The sequence below is a fragment of the Beta vulgaris genome, chromosome 5 (assembly GCF_026745355.1).
Source record: "Beta vulgaris subsp. vulgaris cultivar EL10 chromosome 5, EL10.2, whole genome shotgun sequence".
NCBI lineage: Eukaryota > Viridiplantae > Streptophyta > Magnoliopsida > Caryophyllales > Amaranthaceae > Beta > Beta vulgaris.
Window position 1 is genome coordinate 46,968,500 of NC_079206.1, and position 21,104 is coordinate 46,989,603.

Consider the following 21,104-nt stretch of genomic DNA (forward strand, 5'->3'; position numbering starts at 1 on the left):
AACCCTCCCATGAGGAATAGGTTAGTTTTTTATTCTTTTTTGCTGTATTTAGCCTTTTTTTTTTTGCTGTATATAGCACTTATGTGAAATTTGGATTGATTCAAACAACTTTGTGAAAGAACTTGGTTGTTTTTGATAACTCAAAAACCGAAAAAAATAGAAGGATACCCAATTTTAATGGTCCGATTGATGTCATAATGACTACTTTTGTCTTACATAACTACATACGAAAAAAATTCAATAAATGACCTTATGTTTCATATGTTCAATAATAATCTGAATTATATGCCATACGAAAAAATCATAGAAGTTAATCACAGAATTTAGCGGAACTTCAAGGACTTCTAAAGAGATGGATTTGGTTCTTGACCATATTGCTAGTTAGATATAGAGTAGAAAATGATTTGTTATTATATTTTATAAGTATAGTATTTTTTTTTTTTGTATCATCATGGCTTCTCCGCATAATATGATAGTATAAATTTAAATAAATTCATTTCATAATTACTTATAGAGAAGTAGTGAAATTTCCTAATGTAAGTAATTTTGTTCAAGTAATCTATAATTTCAAATATTTATATTGTTATTTTATTGTTTTAAAGACATTGAAAACAATTAGTGTTGAAATATATATCACAAAAAATTACAAAATTTAAATAATGAATTGACTTATGCAACTAGTTTTGCCAAACAGTTAAACTAAACATGTACCTTTTCAGTTTCAGCTACATTATCAATTTCATATATAACTTATCAATTTCAGCTACCTTATACGTTTAAGCTACATTTCAAGTAGTATTACCAAATAGAGCCAATGAATAAGGTAGTAAAACAAGCTTATGCTGCAAGTCTCCAGTATATCCTGCAACCCCAGAAAGCACACATATAGATATAATGATTCGCACGCGCTAGTTTCGATGATATTATAAGGCTTTATCAGACCCCAACGTGTATCTACCTTATCTAATTGGAGCTTTTTTTTATAACATGGAGAGAGAGACAAGAACCAAGGAAAGGAGATAAATATAGAGAGATAATTAGAGGAACCCATATAATAAAGATGGAGATAAAGAGAACTCAAGAGATGAATGGCAAACCATCTATCCAAAGCATCAAATGCTCGAAGCTTTACAAATTTTTTATGGCATGAGAAAAGCCATATGTTCATGAATCATGAATTATGCCCTTTCAGGCTTTCACTTTCCATCTCTCTTTCTCTCTATGTTATTCTTTTTCGGGGGAGGGGGAGGGAGGGGAAATTTAGGTCGGTTTAAAAGGTGTACATCGTTTATTCTGATAAAGGTAACCAAAAGAAGAACAAAACGTGCCAACTCAATGGTACAAGCAAGGCAAATAAAGGAGAAAAAAGAATCAATCCAAATTGTAGATATCTCACACAATTCCAATCTTACTTCATTGCAAATGATCCATACATACATCTACAGAGAAAAGATAACCCTGGTAGAAAATTAATCTACAAAAATCCTATCAGCTAAACATACCAAAAAAAGAGCAATGTATATTCCGTTGAGTTGCCTCTCTCCTCTTCAAGACTTCATCTTTAACTAAAATCTGCACTAAGATTATATAGATTAACCAACTGTTTGTACAAAGACTACCATTAGCACATAACAAAGACATGGGATTGTAAAAATTTCAAAGAGTATATGCTCAATTTGGTTTTTGAATTAGATTAACACCATCAGCTCCAATGATGGTCACTCGACTTTAAAAGATCTCAACTTTTGATTAGCTTAAAAACCATCACAATTTTGAGGTCCCAATTCCGCATGGTATCTTCTGAAACGATCCTTAACCTAATTTCACATGCTAATTCGACTAAGGTATCATGTGACACAGCTTTATTGCCCTTTTGATTATCTATTTTGAAAACTTAATCCCTACCTCACTCTCTCCACCTCACTTAGCCAGCCCAACCACCCATAAATGAGTGACAAATTGAAATCGGAGGACCAAAAACAATCATGCCAATTGGCCCTTTTAATAAATTTAGCAAATCGATCTAAGGTGGGGCCAATTTTCGGAAATTACCACACAAAGTTGAGATTATAACCAAAAGTTCAGAATTCCTAAAGCAAATTGGCTAGAGTGTGGTATCGATGATACAAATTTTTCCTAAGATAAAACTCAGTTTTATTTTCTTAAAAGAACATAAAAAAGAAATCAATGATTATAAAAACAAAACATAAAGCCTTTGTTCACAATATAGATCACAAGATCTCTATGAAAAATACACCAAACTACTAAGAATGAAAAACCAATAAACCGCAAATTTTAATTTGAACAGCAGTAACATTACACATTTATATCCAATTCCAATATGTCTGTCTCGTATCCCTTTCTTTTCTAATATGATCATCAAATATCCAAAGTGACAAACAAATGTTACATATTTTTTAACGCAAAAAAGAACTGTTAAATCTCTTTGAGTACATAACCTTTGACATATGTGCATTTGTTCACTGTCAGCTAAATATAATCTACTCAACTAGCACAAAATTGTCATTTAATGAATTAGTTATCTCATACTTCTTGCGTTCTTAATTAACCACTCATACCCCTTGGGCACACATATTCAGGCAGTGAGAAAAGTAGAGACATGTGGAAGATAACTGATCCTGAATACCATGTGTAAAGAACATTTGTGAGAGGTTAAGTTACTAAAAATAGGTATATACTCCCTCCGTTTTCTAAAGATCTTCCCTCTTTCCGTTTAAGGGTGTTTCCAAAAGATCTTCCCTCTTTTGCTTTATTCCTTATTTGGCAAAACAAATTTCCCTATTTACCCTCTCATGTCACTATCACATGGTCCACCATTATTAATTCAATTTTACCCTCTTTCTCTCTCCTACTTTAACCCCTTTTATTTGTTTATTTATCTTAACCCCTTTATCTCTCCTACTTTACTCACATCATTCCCCACACAACTTGATTTTCCTTGGTATCTGTAGGAACAGTAAGTGGGAAGATCTTTAAGAAACGGAGGGAGTAGTGATTAATAGTAAACTTTGATAAAAATGAAGGAAATTACAGCGATTAATGAGGAATAAAGCAAATATATCACGTAAATATTGTTGATTTCTAGTAAATGAATCATTAAAAAGACCTTATATTGATAGCATGAAGCATTCTAAATGACATTTGGACCAAAAGAAGAGGCGACTAGGTTCATCCTTAATTTATAGGCTATTTGGATCCACTCATCCATAGAAACATTATGTGCAAGAAAAAACGTGTGAAAATAATTGAAATTCCTAAAGTTTGCAATTGGTCGATGATAAGTAGGGCTGGCCAAGACTCAAGAGCCAAGCCAAACACTAACATGATTCTGATCGGTTTTGGTTTGATGTTACTGAGTTTGAACTCAAGCTCATCTCAAGCTCGAAATCTAGTTCGAGCTAGGAGCCTGAGAGCTTGAGCTTGGATTGATAAACGATGTTTAAGCACAAGTTACTGAATTTCCTACTGCTCGTCTTTATACTAGTATTTGACATAGATAAAACATCATAAAAATTACCTCCCCTGGTGGTAAAGAATGAAGTACATACCAATCTAATTACAAGTAAGAACTAAGGGCACCTTTTTTTTTTTAAAAAAAACATGTTCTTCATCTTGCAAATTCCTCACGAACAACAACTCGTGCAATCAGCATTTATACATTGCATAATCTAATTAATACAAGACTAAGAACACGTTTCAGTAAAACCCAGGCACCATATAAAATCTGATGAACCTAGGCACCAAGATGTAACTATATTCAACAACTTCAAAACCTACTAGTAAAATAGATGCTATGCTTTGAAACATCAACAACTCTCCTCTATTACTGTCTCATGCATGAGACAACTATAACTATTTCATTATAACTTTAACTATTTCATATTTCAGTTCAAAATTTTGACTATTTCATACTGTCCTTTTAAACTTTAACTATTTCCTTGTATTGAAACATATGTCAAAATTTCGTTCTAAACCATATATATGAAGTTGAAAAATGAGCATAAAACAATGATTTTATCTCTTAAAACTGCAAAAATAATCCATTTATAATCGCCAAAATATCAAATATCACAGATATATTCATAATTAGCAACATGCAAGAACTTAGATAGAAAGAATATACACCTAAACAGAGCCAACGATGATATTATTGATAGGGATGAAGACGAGCTTCACGAAAAATCCAACAAACCCCATCACTACAAACCCGACTGCCGTACGGAATGCAACCTTAGAAAACTCTGATACAAAAATCCGCTTACAACATTAGCGCAAAATTGGAGATTTGAACCCTAAAATTTAGTGAATTTTCCATGAAAAAATTAAGCAAATTGTACCTTTTTGATCGGGTTTGTGGCACCGTTTAACAAGGCGAATGCTGTCCCTGGAAAATTCTCTGAGAGGATCGACGACTGAGTCTATGGCATCCATTGAAGAGAGAGAGATTGAGATGTTTGAAATCGGAATTTTTTTTTTTTTTTGGTGAAAGAAATTGGAATTTGGTTGACTGGATATTGAATTTTGAAGTTGTGATTATTTGATTTTTTAAGGGATCACAAAGGGAAAGGACAATACTAGACGCGTTTACTCGGAGGCGATTAAAGTCAAACTTGGCAACACAAAAGTGAACTTGTTTTTGATACTAAGTAATGGTGTGAAAACTGGTTCTCAATCTGGTTCTCGATATACTTATGGTGAATTAGGTCAGATTTGGACCGATAAGGATTATGAAAGTCAGTATTTTAGATTGTGATTGGTCAAGTTTTGTTCAACAGGGTCGATCATATTTGAATCATGGAAATGTTGGGTGTCGGACAGGTCTGAGCTTTCCATTTACAAGTCAATCCTTCTCCGAGTATGATCACCCGTGGACATTTTTTAACCGGGTTTGTATTGGCCATATTTGGATTTCATGTACGCTTGGATAGAGTCTAGTATACTCGGGTTGAATCGCTAATGACCTTAGTTCAATCATTGTGAAGCATCGAGTTCATTAGCTATTGAGCGTCAGTTCAACTTCGGTTAACTCCTAGTCGTGTCATTTTGCTTTTGTTATGGATTTTGTAAACGAACATATTATTAAAAGTATTAAGATCGACATATGTATACATATGTGTATGCGCGATAAATATATGGATGATAACAGACGACTCTTCATATGTTATAATATTATATATTATAACCAAATCCAATAATAACGACTAGACAATCAATTTCAAGGTTTATATAAATGATTTATTATTATAAGCATTACGATTGATATACAAGTTTGTAAATATTTATGATGATAATGATAACAACAGCAACAACAACAACAACAATAATAATAATAATAATAATAATAATAATAATAATAATAAAGCAATGATGATAATAATAACAATTATATAATAATAATAATAACACAAGTAATAAGAATAATAATAACAATGCTAACAATAGAAATAGTAATACAAATAAGCTAAGAATAGAAATACTAACAATAACAATAACAATAATAATATAAATACTAATAGTAACAATAATGCTAATAATAGCAATAAGAATAACAAACATAACGCAGTATATATGTATTATGTTGTGACTATATATGATAAAGTATTAACAAACTATTTTATCAATATGTTTAAACATTTTAGTATAAAATTGGTATCAAAATAATCGCAAAACCAATCTAATACTCTATTGATTATTAATTAGTATAACGACTCTTGATATGTTATAACTAGTTTTCTTTTGCCCGGGTGATGCCTCGGGTCAGTTACAATAAACAAATATGTTATTATTTTTAATTTTGCTACTTTTCGTATTTTTTGTCCATTAAAAAATTAAAAAATTCACGTCACGATGTGATAAGTAAAAAAAAAAAAATTTGAAAGGCTTGAGTTTGAAAACAATACCTTAAAAGAAATTATGGTAAAAGAATATGACATCAATATTCTCTTGTAAGTTAAGTATTTTAGTTAATTATAATTATTAAAAGACTCATCACATTTTATTGAAACATTAAACAACAAAGTCATAGTGTAATGAAGGTTAAGCTCTTACTTTTCATTTCAAAGGTCACATGTTCGATACCTTGCACTTGTAAATTTTTTTAAAAGTGAGGAGTACACAAAGACATAAAACATTTGCACTAGAAATTTGAGGAGAGTGTCACGTGGCACATAGGCTTTTTTTCGCATGTCTTTTAATATATTTGTATAGATATTATAACAAATGACAATCATATGTGTATAAATATGGTTCATATGAGGCCTAAGTGATTATAATGAGGGTTCATATGTTGTACAACAATAATAAACATAACAACAATTTATATAAATGAGTAAAGTTACTAAACTAGGCTAAGGGCTTATTGCATTTATGCGTTACTCCAACGGAGTATATAATTAAACAATATACATTACAGTCAATAATGATCAATCATCAAACGATTAAGTCAAATCAACTTATGTGAACATTCCGTTACAAGTTTATCTTGCTAAATCCCAACTTCTTCAATTCTTCCTAAAATTCTAACTTGTTAAAAATCAAAATCAATAAGTTATGTTAACAAAGTTAATCTACCATAAGCTAATAAGTTAATAAGTACTTATTTCATAGAATAAGTTATTACTAGATAAGATTAATGAATGTATCAATATCAAGAAAGTGGTGAAAATAGTTGATCCAAATGGCAAGACTATCACTCAGCAAGTGATCTATGATTGGCTACCACCATTTTAAAAGAAATGTAATGCTCTAGGGGCATAATTGTGAGAATAAATCCGTGCAGAGAGTTGTGCAGAAAGCCCCACAACAAAAATGGGTAAAGAAGATGGATAAGGTGCCTCCAACATAGGAAGTTAATGAGATTTCAAAGGATGATTTTGAAGCAGGTGGTCCATCATTGGCAGTTGATCCTGAATTAGGTGGGGAACCCGTCATTGAGGTAGATCATGGCAACTTGATCACTCCTACTCAAACTCATGTGGGAACACCTGAGTGTGATCAGAATAAGGAAGTAGAGGAATAAGGAGCTTGGAAAGTGGTGACTAGGAAGACAAAAGATAAAGGTAAACAGGTGGTGCAAGCCTAAAAAATGATAGAGTATAGTGCTTCACAAGACCCAGGGAGAACTGGCAGTGCTAAGGGACCAAACCCTTATCTTTCATGATGATAGTTGTGTCATGGAATGTAAGGGGCATGAATGACCCCTTTAAAATAAAAGAAATTAAACATTTCTTATGTGAGCAGAAAGTCACAGTGTGTGCTTTATTGGAGACTAGAGTAAGAGTGCACAATGTGGCTAAGATTCATAGAAAGTTTGGAGTTAATTAGAAGTTGTGTTGTAACTATACCCACTCTCCTAGAGGTAGAATTTGGATGGGTTGGCAACCATATAAAGTCAATTTGAATGTGATGAAGCAGTCTGAGCAATTGATAGTTACCGAGTTTAGTAGCTTAAATGCTATTGTGGATCTCATTCTGATAAGTGTCTAGGTCTTCACACTATCAATGATAGAAAAGATATGTGGAGAGAATTACTTTCAGTGACAAGTTCTTGCCATAAACCTTTCATCATAATAGGAGACTTCAAGTCTATGTTTCAAGTGGATGATAGAATAAATGGTAATCCTGTTAGTGAAGCTGAGACTCAAGATATGGCTAATTTTATTTTGAATGGAAATGTAATTGAAGCTGCAAGTATGGGTTTGTATTATTCTTAGACCAATAAAGGTTTGGGAGATAATAGAATTGCTAGTAGAATTGACAGAGCTTTTGCCAATTCTCTTTGGATGGAAAGATTTGCAGAACTGAAGGTTAACTATCTCCCTCGTGGAGTTTCTGATCACTCCCCTCTGGTGTTTGACATGGACCCTTATAGGGATGAAGGAAGTAGGCCTTTCAAATTTAATAATATTCTTTGTGAGCACCAGGATTTTGAAGATACGGTGAGGGATGCCTGGATGGAAGGTAATGAGAGATTTAAGATGAAGTTAGTTTGGATGAAGCTCAAGAAGGTGAAGAGAGCCCTTAAAAGCCTTCATACATCTCATTTTGCTCAAGCTCATCTTAAAATAGAGGATTTCAGAATAAAACTCACTGAATTATAGGCTTTGCCCCACTTACAAGATGATGTGAGCCTGCAACAGGAGGAAAAGGAATGCTATGAGAAGTTGACATATTGGTCAAGAGTTGATGAAAGCATAGTGAGACAGAAGGCTAGAATTCATTGGCTAGCAGCAGAAGATTCCAATTCAAAGCTCTTTTTTACTGCAGTGAAAATTAGAAGGGCTAGGAATAAATTGGCTATAGTGTACACTGAAAATGATGTTCCTTTAACATCTAGAGAAACCAGGAGTTGGTGGGATTTTATGAAAATTTGCTGGGTACTTGTGCTATGGAGCTTCCTGGTATTGATCAGCAGGAGTTGGTGGGATTTTATGAAAATTTACTGGGTACTTGTGCTATGGAGCTTCCTGGTATTGATCTACCTAGAGTTAGGGATGGTCCTACTTTAAGCCCTAAAGCTCAGGATATGTTGAGCCAACCTATTAGTGAGCAAGAGATTGAGAGAGCTCTCTGGGCTATAGATGATTCTAAGGATCCTCGATTGGATGGCTTCAATGCCTTGTTTTTTTTTAAAAAAGCTGGCAAATTATAAAACAAGACATTTATGATGCTGTTAATGAGTTCTTTCAAAAGGCTTACTTACATTGTCCTGTGAACATCATTGTTGTTACTTTGGTGCCAAAGAAGGCAAATATGCCATGGACTATAGACCTATAGCCTGTTGCACTACTTTGTATAAAATCATCTCAAAAGTCATTACTCATAGACTTAACAAGATAATAGGAGATGTTGTTAATCAAGCTCAGTCTGGGTTCATTCCAGGGAGACACATTGCAGACAATATTGTCTTAGCTACTAAGCTAATCAGAGGGTATGGGAGAGCTCATATATCCCCAAGATGTGTAATTAAGGTGGATATTAGGAAAGCCAATGATTCTGTGGAGTGGTCATTCCTTGAGACCATGTTAATGGAGCTAGGCTTCCCTCACAAGTGCATCAGATGGATTATGGCCTGTGTGAGAAGTGTCTCATATTCAGTGTTAATCAATGGTATCCCCACTAAGGCTTTCAAAGCAAAAAAAAGTTTGAGACAGGGAGATCCCCTATCTCCTTTTCTCTTTGCTTTATGCATGAAATACGTGAGTAGGTGCTTGGGGAGACTCAAGTTAAATCATGACTTTAACTTTCACCCTAAGTGTGAAAAAATCCACCTAACTCATTTGATGTTTGCTAACGATCTCCTACTTTCTGCTAGAGCTGATATAAGCTCCATAGTAAAAATCATGAATGCTTTCCAGTCCTTCTCTCAAGATTCTGGTCTTGCTGCAAGTGTGGAGAAAAGTAGTATCTATTTGGCTGGGGTTTCTTAGGATGAAGCTGCTAATTTAGCAGATGTTGTACAATTGCCAATAGGTGTGCTCCCTTTTAAATACCTATGTATCCCTCTCACTCCTAGGAAGTTAAATTTTGCTCAATGTAGACCTTTGATTGAGAAAATTACAGAGAGAGCTCAGAGTTGGATGTCTCATCTTCTCTCTTATGCTGGAAGATTGCAGGTTATAAGAACAATTTTGAGTAGTATGCAAAACTACTGGGGGCATATCTTTCCTCTATCAAAAAAAATAATTAAGGCTGTTGAGAGTATTTGTTGCAGATTTTTGTGGACAGGGGGTGTTAATACATCTCACAAAGCTCCTGTGGCCTGGGTACAATTTTAGAAACCAAAAAAAGCTCGGGGTTGGAGTTTGATAGATACGAAGATTTGGAACAAGGCAGCTATTTTGAAGCTCTTGTGGGCCTTGGCTCTCAAAACTGACAAGCTATGGGTTAGATGGGTTAATGTATACTACATCAAAAGGGGTTCTATAAATAGTGTTGCTATCAAAAGTAACACTTCATGATTCCTTAGGAAGATTATAGACAGCAGAGAGCTTGTGAATGATCTAGGAGGCTGGGATAATGTGCTATTGCAGGGACAGTATAGCATTAAAAAAGTCTATAATATGATCTTGGGAACATCAGAACCAGTAAAGTGGAGAAGTCTTATATGCAACAACAAGGCTACTCCAAATTATATTGTGGCTTACTTTCCAAAACAGATTATATACTACTGACAGATTGATTCAATGAAATATCCAATGTAACAGAAGTTGCTATCTATGTGATAGAGCACTGGAATTAGTGAATCACTTGTTCTTAGAATGTGATTGTGCTGACAGTATATGGAGGCCTCTATTACATCTGTTGGGGGATAAATCGCCAAAGTCAGGGATTTCAAGTTAAAAGATAAATTGCAGCTTCGAAAGCGCATAACATGCAGGAGCAAAAAAATCTAGACTATATGTTCTTCTGTTCACAGAAACAGTTTATATGATATGGCTGCAACGTAACAATAAATTGTTTAGAGGAACTTGTCTGCCTTCGAATCATGTAATCAAAGACATTGTGTTCAAAGTCTCTATTAGGAGTGATACTAGAGATAGAGAGTTGTTACTCCTCTAGATGATGTTGCTTGCTTTCTTTCTCTCTTGTTGAGATGAAAAAGATAGTATTGTAGTTTGGTGTGTATACTATTTTTTTGGTAGCCAATAAAAAATTTGAATTGCCAAAAAAAGAAAAGAATGTATCAATATATAATATAGCTAATTCAAGATAATAATACACTTTTTTACCAAAAGTATATGAAATGCATTTCGACACTATTAACATGTATTTGAATTGAAACAAGTTGTTATTTGACGAGATCAATGAATGTATCATTGTAAGTCGATAATCTAAGTCAGTGTAATATTACATATAAGTTCACTTAAATAGATATAATCACACTATTACTTGATTGAGTTATAGACTGATAGTTGTATGAGTAACGCTATAAGATCTAATTATAATTTAGAAACTCAATTCATAACCCTAATTAAATAATAATTATTATTATAATAGTAATGGTTATAATATGCTAATTAATACATGATAGTTATACTTAAATACTAATCATAACAATTTCAATAAAACTAACCAAAATTTCAAATTATAATAAAATAATTAACTAATAATTAAAGTTAGTAAAAGTTACTAAACCAAGATAAGAATTAGTAAGATTATAGGAATATAAGATTACTAATCATGTGCTAGGTCATCAATCCATATGTCATTCTCTTTTCCTATTGGCCAAAGAATAATATTATGGATCATGAATTAGAACCCTTGATTTGAGAAGGATCAAAATCTAACCATCAATATCTCAAACCCATCTTTCCCACTTCCATCCTCTCTCCATCACTCCTCTCTAAAATCCTAATCCCCATTCCTTCTCCTCAGCCTACCATCCCCTCGACCATCCACTACTCTCTTGCCACACTCTCGACCACCACCCTCATTCTCGCTCGTCGAAGACTGAACCACCATCTTTATCGAAGACTCAAACACCATGTTCGTCTCCACCTAAAGCTGTTGTGCTTTCGCACCAACACCCTCTCGTATTCGCCGATGTTAAGCTACGATTTTCCGAAGCTCCAATGAAACTCGAAGCTCCGGTCAAGCTTGGGTTTTGTATCTCTCTTTTCATTCCAAATCTTGAATGATTTTCGATTTTTATTTTTGTAGTTGTTTTTGTTAGATTTGTCAAATGTATAATGTTGTGATTTTTTCCTTGAATTACTTCTGAATTAATGGGGAAACTATCAAGTGACTCTTTATGCAACAGTCTTTGTCATGAATTGGAAAGTATCAACCGAGTTACTAAAATTTTCAGTTGAATTTATGCATGAAATTGAGTTGAAAACAAGAACTTGTTATATACTTCTAGTTTTGTGTCTAAATAATAACTTTTCAAATCCATAAAAAAAACATGTGAGTTTTGGTTAGTTTTACTGCATTCTTTCTACTCATTTCTCAACATAATTGCATTATTTAGGTATAGTGTATGACCTTATTGATAGAAGTAGCTGTAAATATCTTATCACCATATGGACCATCTGGGTCTTTCTTTATGCCTCTTCAATTCTCAATTCTAACTTTTAACCCCTGTTTTTGCTACATATAACTAACAAAATGTACCACGGTTGTTGTTTTGCTATGGAGATAATATATCGCTACCTACATATTATGGTATTTAGATCCCGTTAAGAGGAAGTCTGCAATGTTGATAAGATCTGAAGTTTTGGTTCATGAATTTTTCATTTAAATGCCAAACTTCTTTATTCCTCTTGCATTGTCCTCAAATCCTAATCCTCATAATTTCTTGCATCAGAAATTCAGAATCAATACCTCCCCAATTCAGACCACCACTTTCATGGTGGTGGGACCACATCTAGCAGCAGTAGTACATATGTTTTTTTTTTTTTGGGATTTTTGGATTTAATTGTGTAATTGTGCTTTATAATTTTTGTTTATTAATAAGTGTAATGTTTAGTTTCACATTTATTTGGATTTATTTGACAAAAAGAAAATAATATTTATTTTGATTTAGATCCTTGTATGTGTGTTGGAATTGAGTTGGAATGTTTGAGTTAGAATTATGTTGTAATGTCAATTATTAATAGACGAAGAGTGAAGGAAACTCACTTGTCTCTCTTTCTCAATATATCAATTATCATACAGATTTTTTATGTATCAATTGCAATATTCTAAAAGATTATGTTATCAAATAAATATTTCCGAGGTGGTACCAAATTATATAATAATTTGTGGGGTTTACTTTTCCAAAATAAGTTCGTTTGAAAAATTGGATCAAATAAGACAAATTTTATTTTATCCGATTCAATTGAATTTGTTGAATTCGAGTCAGTCATAAACAATCGGACTGAATTGGGTATTTAATGGGCCTAATCGAGTTATGGGTTAATATTTGGTTGAGATACGACCGGGTTCGGGTTTGAATGCATCAAATCTGTGTGGTCAAGTCAAAATATAATCTTGCAAGGTGCCGATTAGGTCTGGGTACTACCAAGTCATGTTTAAGTACGGTCTGGAGAATGACCCTCATAGGTCAAACCAAGTTCAAGTCATGTCAATATCAAGTTGACCCAACGGTCAAATCTGTTTGTGACACCACTAGATACAAGTAGAAAAGAAATTGTTTTGGACATGTCATTTGTTCTTCTAACCGAATCTTGTTTGTATTTTTCTTTTCATCATATCACAACCTATGAGTCTCCGCCTAGGGTGAGACTTGAATTAAATACCTTCTTTAAACAGTATCAAGCAGCTTATCATTTGAGCCAACTCTTGTAAGTGAATCCAGTTTGTGTTATAATTAAAACAAAACCATTCTAGAGATATCAAATGCTTTTTAAAAGAAAACTAGTTTATTGACCTGTGATTTTTTTCGAGTACTTTTAAGTAATTCAAGATAGCTATGTTATTCAATATTAATTTCAATAATTTGGGGGTAATGAGAAGGTATAAGATAGGGAGTGAAATACCTAAATTTTCAATTACAAATTTTAAAGTATTAATGTCATTTCAATACTTAGGGGTAATGTAAGTGTAAGGTAGGGAGTGAATTACCTCAATTTTCAGTTACGAATTTTGAATTACATAATTTATGTTCTTCAAGAAAAATGCAAAATCTTTCACATCAGGCGATGTAAAACATAATCTCTATATCGTCATTGGCGAGGTTAATCGAGGATGTCCAAGAGATGTAAATAAAGTATTCCAATGAAGGAGAAGGTTGGAGTAAGAAGTTGTCATGGATGCTTTGAGGGTTGGAAAAAGAAAGAAATTGATAAGAACGAAAACGTTTTAAGTTACTTTGTTGGAGTCGAATTATAGGGGTTCCATATCTTTAATTATTATTAATTATAATGAGGAGATTTAGGAAATCCAAGGGGAATATACGGGATTTTTTGACAAGATTCTAAATAATAAAATGCTTTTCTATCTGTTCCAACTGATATATATTACTCTCTTCGTCCCATAATATAGTGCTTGATTCTTTTTTACACGGTATCCAAGAACCAAGATAGACATTTGACCGATGATATCTTCAATTCCTTATAGACAAAAAATCTAAAAAGTTGATATTATGTGTACGTTGAACCCTAGTTTTGATGATGACAAAGGAATAAAGATGCAAAGTAAGTATTGGACTAACAAGTTGTTTAAGTGAATGAATTTCAAGGTATCAATGAAATGAACAAAGAGAATAGTAAGTCAAAGAAGAAACCAAGTTTGGATTTTGAAGACTAAGTCAAGATGTTCAAAGATTTGATACTGGAGAAGCATTGGAGCAAGAAGACCAAAGTGAGACTTTTTGTTTCTAGTTCCTATGTAAATGAACGAGTAAGAATGGTAAGAAACTATGGCAATTTAAAATGAGAATAAGGGTTTGGTCCTTTATAAGAAACAGACGAACTAGCGTTGTCATAATCAGTTAAAGGAACTAACTATTAAAAGGAATTAGACTTGGGATGAAGCACGCACTACAATGGTTTAATTATGTCTATTGAGAAATTAATGCTTAGATTCTAGGTAACCGTTTTATTTTAGTAAAAATATGATTTTAAGGAAAATATTTTATTTTTATAAAGAACATAAATATCCTTTTCGATTGTATAAAAAATAATTTTGAAGATAATATTTTTGGTAAAAGGATTTTATTTTGGTTTTATTCATTAAAATACTTTTTAATTAAATCAAATTTTAGAATTACTACTTCAAGTGGTTGCTAAAATTGAGGGAGCAGTAACATGTTTATCTCCCACGTTTAACAGTGATCATGGATAATGCTTTAAGTGGTTGCTAAAATTTGAGGGAGCAGTAACTTATTTATCTCCCACGTTTAACAGTGATCATGGAGATCATGGGTTTAAGGAGGAACGTGTTCCTCCGGGTAAGGAACATCATGGGATTATGATTTTATCACTAACAATATTTTAATCTCACGTATCAAGTTATTACCACTATAAATACTAGTGTCTAATTAAGTTCCAATTTGTGTCTGACCAAGTGATTTAGTGAGTTTGACTAAACAAAGTGTTAGTACCTTCATTATCTCATAAAAGCCATTTGTTCCTCATCTACTTACTCTAACACTAAGCTATTATTGATCAATAATTATATTTTGATTTTTGAGATAAGAGGACTTTGAGTGAAATTCTGTATGTAAGAGAGAAGCTTTGGGTGAAGCGAGTTAAAGTGAGAAAACCTCAAGTGAAGTTCAGAGGAACAACTATTAAGAGAACAATTATTCAGGAACTTGAGTTTAGGAAATCAAGGCGTGGTCCGTGAGTAGAATCAGGTTGTAACAAAGTTGTTTGGCCTAATCAGTGAAAGATTTGAGTTCAAAATCCCTAGTGGTCGAGGTTATTTCTTCTTGTTGGGCCCAAGAAGTTTTTCTTCGTAAAAATCCCTTGTGTTCCTTTAGTTTGTTTCTTTGTTTAAGTTTTAAAAAATTCACAAAAATTTACGTTTATTTCTACACATAGAATTCATTCCCTCTTGTATTGTTCCTAGTAAAATAACAATTGGTATCAGAGCTAGAACTCAAAAAAATAGGAAACCCTATTGAGAAAAATATCCAAGGAACAACAAAGACTACCGAGAAACTTAAGGAAGGTTACTCTGCACAAAGACCTCCTATGTTCAATGGGAAGTTCTATTCCTACTAGAAAAACAAATTAGAGATATATATCAAGGCCGAAAACTACCAGATATAGAGAGTCATTGAAGTTGGTTATTTTGTGGTCACAACTACTAATGACAAGAATGAGATAATTCCTAAACCCTTCTATGAATATGACAAAGCTGATTTCGAAAAAATAATGGAAGTTAATGCTATGGTTGTTAAAATGTTGCATTGTGGACTTGGACCCCATGAACACAATATGATCATGGTATGCAAATTCGCAAAGCAAATATGGGATTTAGCAAAAGTAACCCATGAAGGAACTAATAAAGTCGAGAGATCTAAAATTGATTTACTAATCAATCAATATGAACCGTTCTCCATAGTCAGACTTATAGAGTTTATAATAAAATAATTATGTGCATCGAAGAAAGTGTTCATATAATCTTTGGTGAATCTACGATTTTAATCCAAGAAAACAGGTTGATGACTTTGAAATATGCTTGGTTCGATCAAATGATAAAGATGCAGCTTCAATTGAGGAAGAAGGAATAAAATAGGAAAGGAATGAAGAAGATGAAAACATTCATAAGAATGATGTTCTTGTTCCTCAAGATGATGGAGTTGAAACTGTTTCGGCTAAGAACGAAAATGAAGGAATTGATTCAACAATAGCTGAAAGAGGCACAAATGAACAAGGCTCCTCATCCTCTCATGAAAGTCAAAAGGAACAACCTGTTCCTATAAGGGAGTTTCAACCTAAACCTTGGAGACATCAAAAATCACATCTAGAACTCATAATAAGTGACATATCCAAAGATACACAAACTAGATTTCAGTTAAGGAATTTTTGTGCATTTCATGCGTTCCTATCAATGATGGAACCAAGAAATCGTGAAGAACAACTCAAGAGGAACAACCTGTTCCTATAAGGGAGTTTCAACCTAAATCTTGGAGACATCAAAAATCACATGTAGTGGAACTTATAATAAGTGACATATCCGAAAGTATACAAACTGGAACTAAAGAGGAACAACCTGTTCCTATAAGGGAGTTTTAACCTAAACCTTGGAGACATCAAAAATCATATCCAGTGGAACTCATAATAAGTGACATATCCAAAGGTATACAAATTAGATATCACTTAAGGAATTTTTTTGCATTTCATGTGTTCCTATCAATGATGGAACCAAGAAATCATGAAGAATCCCTAACTGATTCTGATTGGATTACTGCTATACAAGTTGAGTTAAATGAGTTCGAAAGAAATAAGATATGGCATCCAGTTCCCTCTTCTAAACAACAAAAAGTGATTGGCTTAAAATGGGTGCTTAGAAACAAACTAGATGAGTATGGAATAATTGTAAGGAACAAAGCTAAACTTATAGTAAAAGATTATAAACAACAAGAAGGAATTGACTATGAAAAAACCTTTGATCCTGTTGCTAGACTTGAGGCCATTAGAATACTAATTTGCATTTGCTGCTTATATGAGATTTAAACTGTATCAAATGGATGTCAAATGTGCGTTTTTTAGTGGCTATTTAAATGAAGATGTATATGTTGAAAGACCCCTGGATTTGAAAGAAATGATCTCCCAAACCATGTCTACAAGCTTGACAAGGCTCTCTATGGGCTAAAGCAAGCGCCTAGGTCATGGTATGAATTAAAGATTACCTAGGTTCCTTTTAGAGAACAACTTTAAAAGAACAAAAGTGGATAAAACTTTGTTTCTAAAATCTAAAGGAACTGACATACTTCTTGTTCAAATATATGTTGATGACATTATTTTTGGAGCAACTAATGAATCATTATGCAAAGAATTCTCAAAACTTATGAGCAATGAATTTGAGATGAGAATGATGGGTGAGTTAAATTTATTTCTTGGGTTACAAATTAAGCAAACTCAAAAAAGAATAATCATTCACCAATAAAAATACATAAAGGAACTGTTAAAGAAATATGGTCTCGAAAATTCAAAGATAAATCACAATCCTATGGGAACTTCAACTAGATTAGATGAAGATTCCATAGGAATAAGTGTTGATCAAATAAATTATAGAGGCATGTTTGGTTAACTTTTGTATCTAACTTCTCATTGTCCAAACATAGCTTTTAGTATCGGTTTGTGTCCTAGATTTCAAGCAAATCCCATGGAGTCTCATCTAACTGTTGTGAAGAGAATTCTTAGATATCTGAAAGGAATAGATGATCTTGGACTTTTCTATCCAAAAAGTGATACATTCGAGGTAAGAGGATATGATGATGCTGACGATGTTGGAGATCTTATAAATAGGAAAAGCACCTCAGGTATGGTTTAATTTCTTAGTCATAGTTTAGTTTCTTGGAGCACCAAGAAACAAAACACAGTTGCTTTATCCACTGTTGAAGTAGAATATGTGGTTTGCCGCTGCATGTTGCTCTCAAATGCTTTGGATAAAACAACTTTGTGACTATGGAATAATCTTTAATTGTGTTCCTATTTATTGTGATAATACAAGTGCCATTAGTATTTCAAAAGATCGAGTGCATCATTCAAGAGATAAGGATATACATATCAGATATCGCTTTCTAAAAGAAAATGTGGAAAAATATTTGATTAAACTTGAGTTTTGTCTAACTGAAAATCAAATTGATGATAAACTAACCAAGCCTCTACAAAGAGATAGATATGAAAAATTAAGGCTTGAGTTAGGTTTAATAAAACTTAATTAATTGTTCCTTTTTCAATCACCCATGTCAGAATTGATTTATCTTACTCTATGTGATATTAAGTGAATGTGATTAATTGCCTAAGACCATTGCAAATTAATATATTCAAAACATAAACATGGATTCAAAGGAATAAAGTTACTCACAAAGGTCAAAGAATACTCCCCTTATTGTTCCTAAGTTATAGAAACATGCATGATATAAAGAATGTTGATAATTAACATAGCTTGTTCCTATAGCAGAATTTCCTTAGAATTTATTTTCTTTCCATCAATTAAAAAGTCCATAAAAATAATATGGAAAAATTCCTCAGGTATCCCTAAGGTTTGACGTCATTCCCAAATTACCACTCACATTTAGAGAAATCCTCAAATACCCCTAAGGTTTGTGTTTGGGTCTAAATACCCTTATATGGATGAAACCTTAATGCCGTTAGGTTTTCCCCTTTCACTCCCCACATTTTCTCTCTATCTTCCCACCATCCTCCGTTGATGAACCTCCAACTTTTCTCTCTCCTCCCACCATCCCCAATTTGTGACATGTTTAACCTCAAAAATTTCTCTCTTGCCTCTCACCATCCTACCTCTCTTTTTTCCAGTACCCAAAACAACCCCATTCACCACCTGCACCGCCACCTGACTACCACCCCATCGGCGAACACCACCTACACTACCACAGTGCCGCAAAGTCGCAGCACCAGCCACCCCACCTCCTCCTTTCTCTTTCCCTGCTCTTCCTGTCATCTCCCACAACTCTCACCCCACTCACTACTACATTAAAGAGCAAAGGCAACACATGAAAACCATTGCAATACGCCCAAAATTCGTTGCAATAGATCTATTGCAACGATTTTGAACCGTCGCATTTGGTGGCGTTGCAATAGGTCTAGTGCAACGACTTTTGGGACCTATTGCAACGACTAGATGAACTGTTGCTCAAGACCAATCTTTTATGCAACGGCTAAGTGAGTCATTGATTTTATGTAGATTATGCGACAGTTAGGCTATTACAACGCCTATTAGTAAAAGCTATTGCAACCCCTATTACCCCTTAGGGTTGTACCACTATATATATATAGACACACACACACACACACACACACAACACACACACACACACACACACACACAACACACAACACACACACACACACACACAAACACACACACACACACACAACACACACACTGTAATCCCAAATTTTTGTAACTATTTTATAAAATTATTTTGTTATAATAAGATTTATAAATATAAAATTCTGAAAAATCAAGTAAAATCATAATAATCAGATTTTTATGAAACTGTTTTTATTTATTAAATCAGATTTTATCTTTTATAAAAAAAAAAAAATTCGAAATCAGATTTTTTTTTTTCAAATCAGATATTTTCGTCCAAAAAGAAAAATAGAGAGAAAAAAAATTCTGAAATTATAATTTGAGTTGGTTTTGGAAAAGGATTAGATTTTTGTAAATACTTATCTTTTAGTGAAACCCTAGATTTACATACATATATATACCACACACACCCAAAAATCTCCACGTAATACTCTTTCTTCATCTTTTGGTAAGTTATAAATTTCAGTTCTAAAATCACCATTGTTGTGGTTTGAAGGTTTCAACCAGAAAAAAAAAATATTTTTTTAAAACCCGACACCGCGATTTCGACGATTGGCCGGAGTCCGATGCCGGCGTCTTCTTCTTCTTTCTTCTTCTTCTCTTTTCTTTCTTCTCTTCCTCTTTCTTCTGGTTCTTGCGTGCCCAGACACCAAAAAAACAAAAATTGTTCATCTTTTGTTTTAAAAAGAAACAAAAAGGGGGAAAAGGTGCAGCAAGTCACGTGTGTGACTTTGCTGTCATTCCTTATATAAAGTTGTACAATTTTTGTGTTTCCTTTCAAAGCAAGGTCACATTTTTTTTTAAGTAAATTCCTTTTAAAAATTTCTTCTTTCTTCTTGGTTTTCGGATTTTGGCTATTATTACTTGTAAAATTTTGGTTAATTATTTCCGGGATATTATATTAAGTGACTAACTTGAGGTGATACTATTTGTTGTAGACGGAAATTTCGTAGAAGGCGACTTTTAGTTGATATTGCTATACTTGGGAAGCGTTTGAGGTAATTCACAATGTCCATCAACAACTAGAATCTCGTTAGGAATTGTATGTGCTATGTGTAATACATGTGGTATGTGATTCTATGTTTATGTTAGATGTATATTATGTGACAGGAATAGTATAGTACTTTCTAGACTAAAATTATTATTATTACTTATATATATACTATTATCCCTGCGTATAATATATATGTATCTACTGTATTGTTGTTATGAATTTGGATTTTTTTAATGTACCTAATTATACCATCGTATTAAAATTATGCTAATATTGACAATGTACTTAATGGGTATAACTATGTGTTAATGAGTAGCGAACGGTATTATAAGTTGACATATTATTGTAATCTATGAGGCTCTAATGATGGATATATTGGTTACTAGAATATGGACGTTGATTAGTATAATTTTATTAAGTGGCTAAGTTGTGAAAAATATTATTTGAACTAAAGATGTTCCTGTAATGTTAATGTGATGTTTGATGTGTCACAACTTTTAAAAATCTATTAATCACGTAAAGTGGAAATTAGAGGGAATTATCCTGTGGATTGGATCCTCCATAGGTGATGAACAGTACTTGATTTTATTATGTTACAACTCTTTATTGTCTTCCTCCTAATACTATTGTGCGC

General features: G+C 33.1%; 1 protein-coding gene across 3 annotated transcripts; it reads right to left on the bottom strand.

Moving 5' to 3' along the window:
* Positions 1-1,371: 1,371 nt before the first annotated feature.
* Positions 1,372-4,709, bottom strand: LOC104908018 (protein transport protein Sec61 subunit gamma). Of its 3 annotated transcripts, none has more exons than XM_010697065.4 (3): positions 4,359-4,709; positions 4,147-4,262; positions 1,372-1,577 (listed from the first exon to the last, which is right to left on the bottom strand). In XM_010697065.4, exons 1-2 carry the CDS (start codon positions 4,450-4,452, stop codon positions 4,147-4,149), a joined length of 210 nt encoding a protein of 69 aa, XP_010695367.1. In that variant the 5' UTR covers positions 4,453-4,709; the 3' UTR covers positions 1,372-1,577. The 3 variants fall into 3 exon arrangements, with proteins under 3 accessions (XP_010695367.1, XP_010695366.1, XP_048500461.1); XM_010697064.4 differs by having other exon boundaries at positions 1,372-1,572; positions 4,359-4,702; XM_048644504.2 differs by lacking the exon at positions 1,372-1,577 and adding an exon at positions 2,272-2,639.
* Between the last annotated feature and the right edge of the window lie 16,395 nt (positions 4,710-21,104).

Coding starts and splice junctions, on each gene's coding strand:
- LOC104908018 (XM_010697065.4), bottom strand. CDS start 4,452: ATGGATGCCATAGACTCAGTCGTCGATCCTCTCAGAGAATTTTCCAGG. Junction 4,263..4,358: donor CCACAAACCCGATCAAAAAG/GTACAATTTGCT, acceptor TTTTTGTATCAG/AGTTTTCTAAGGTTGCATTC.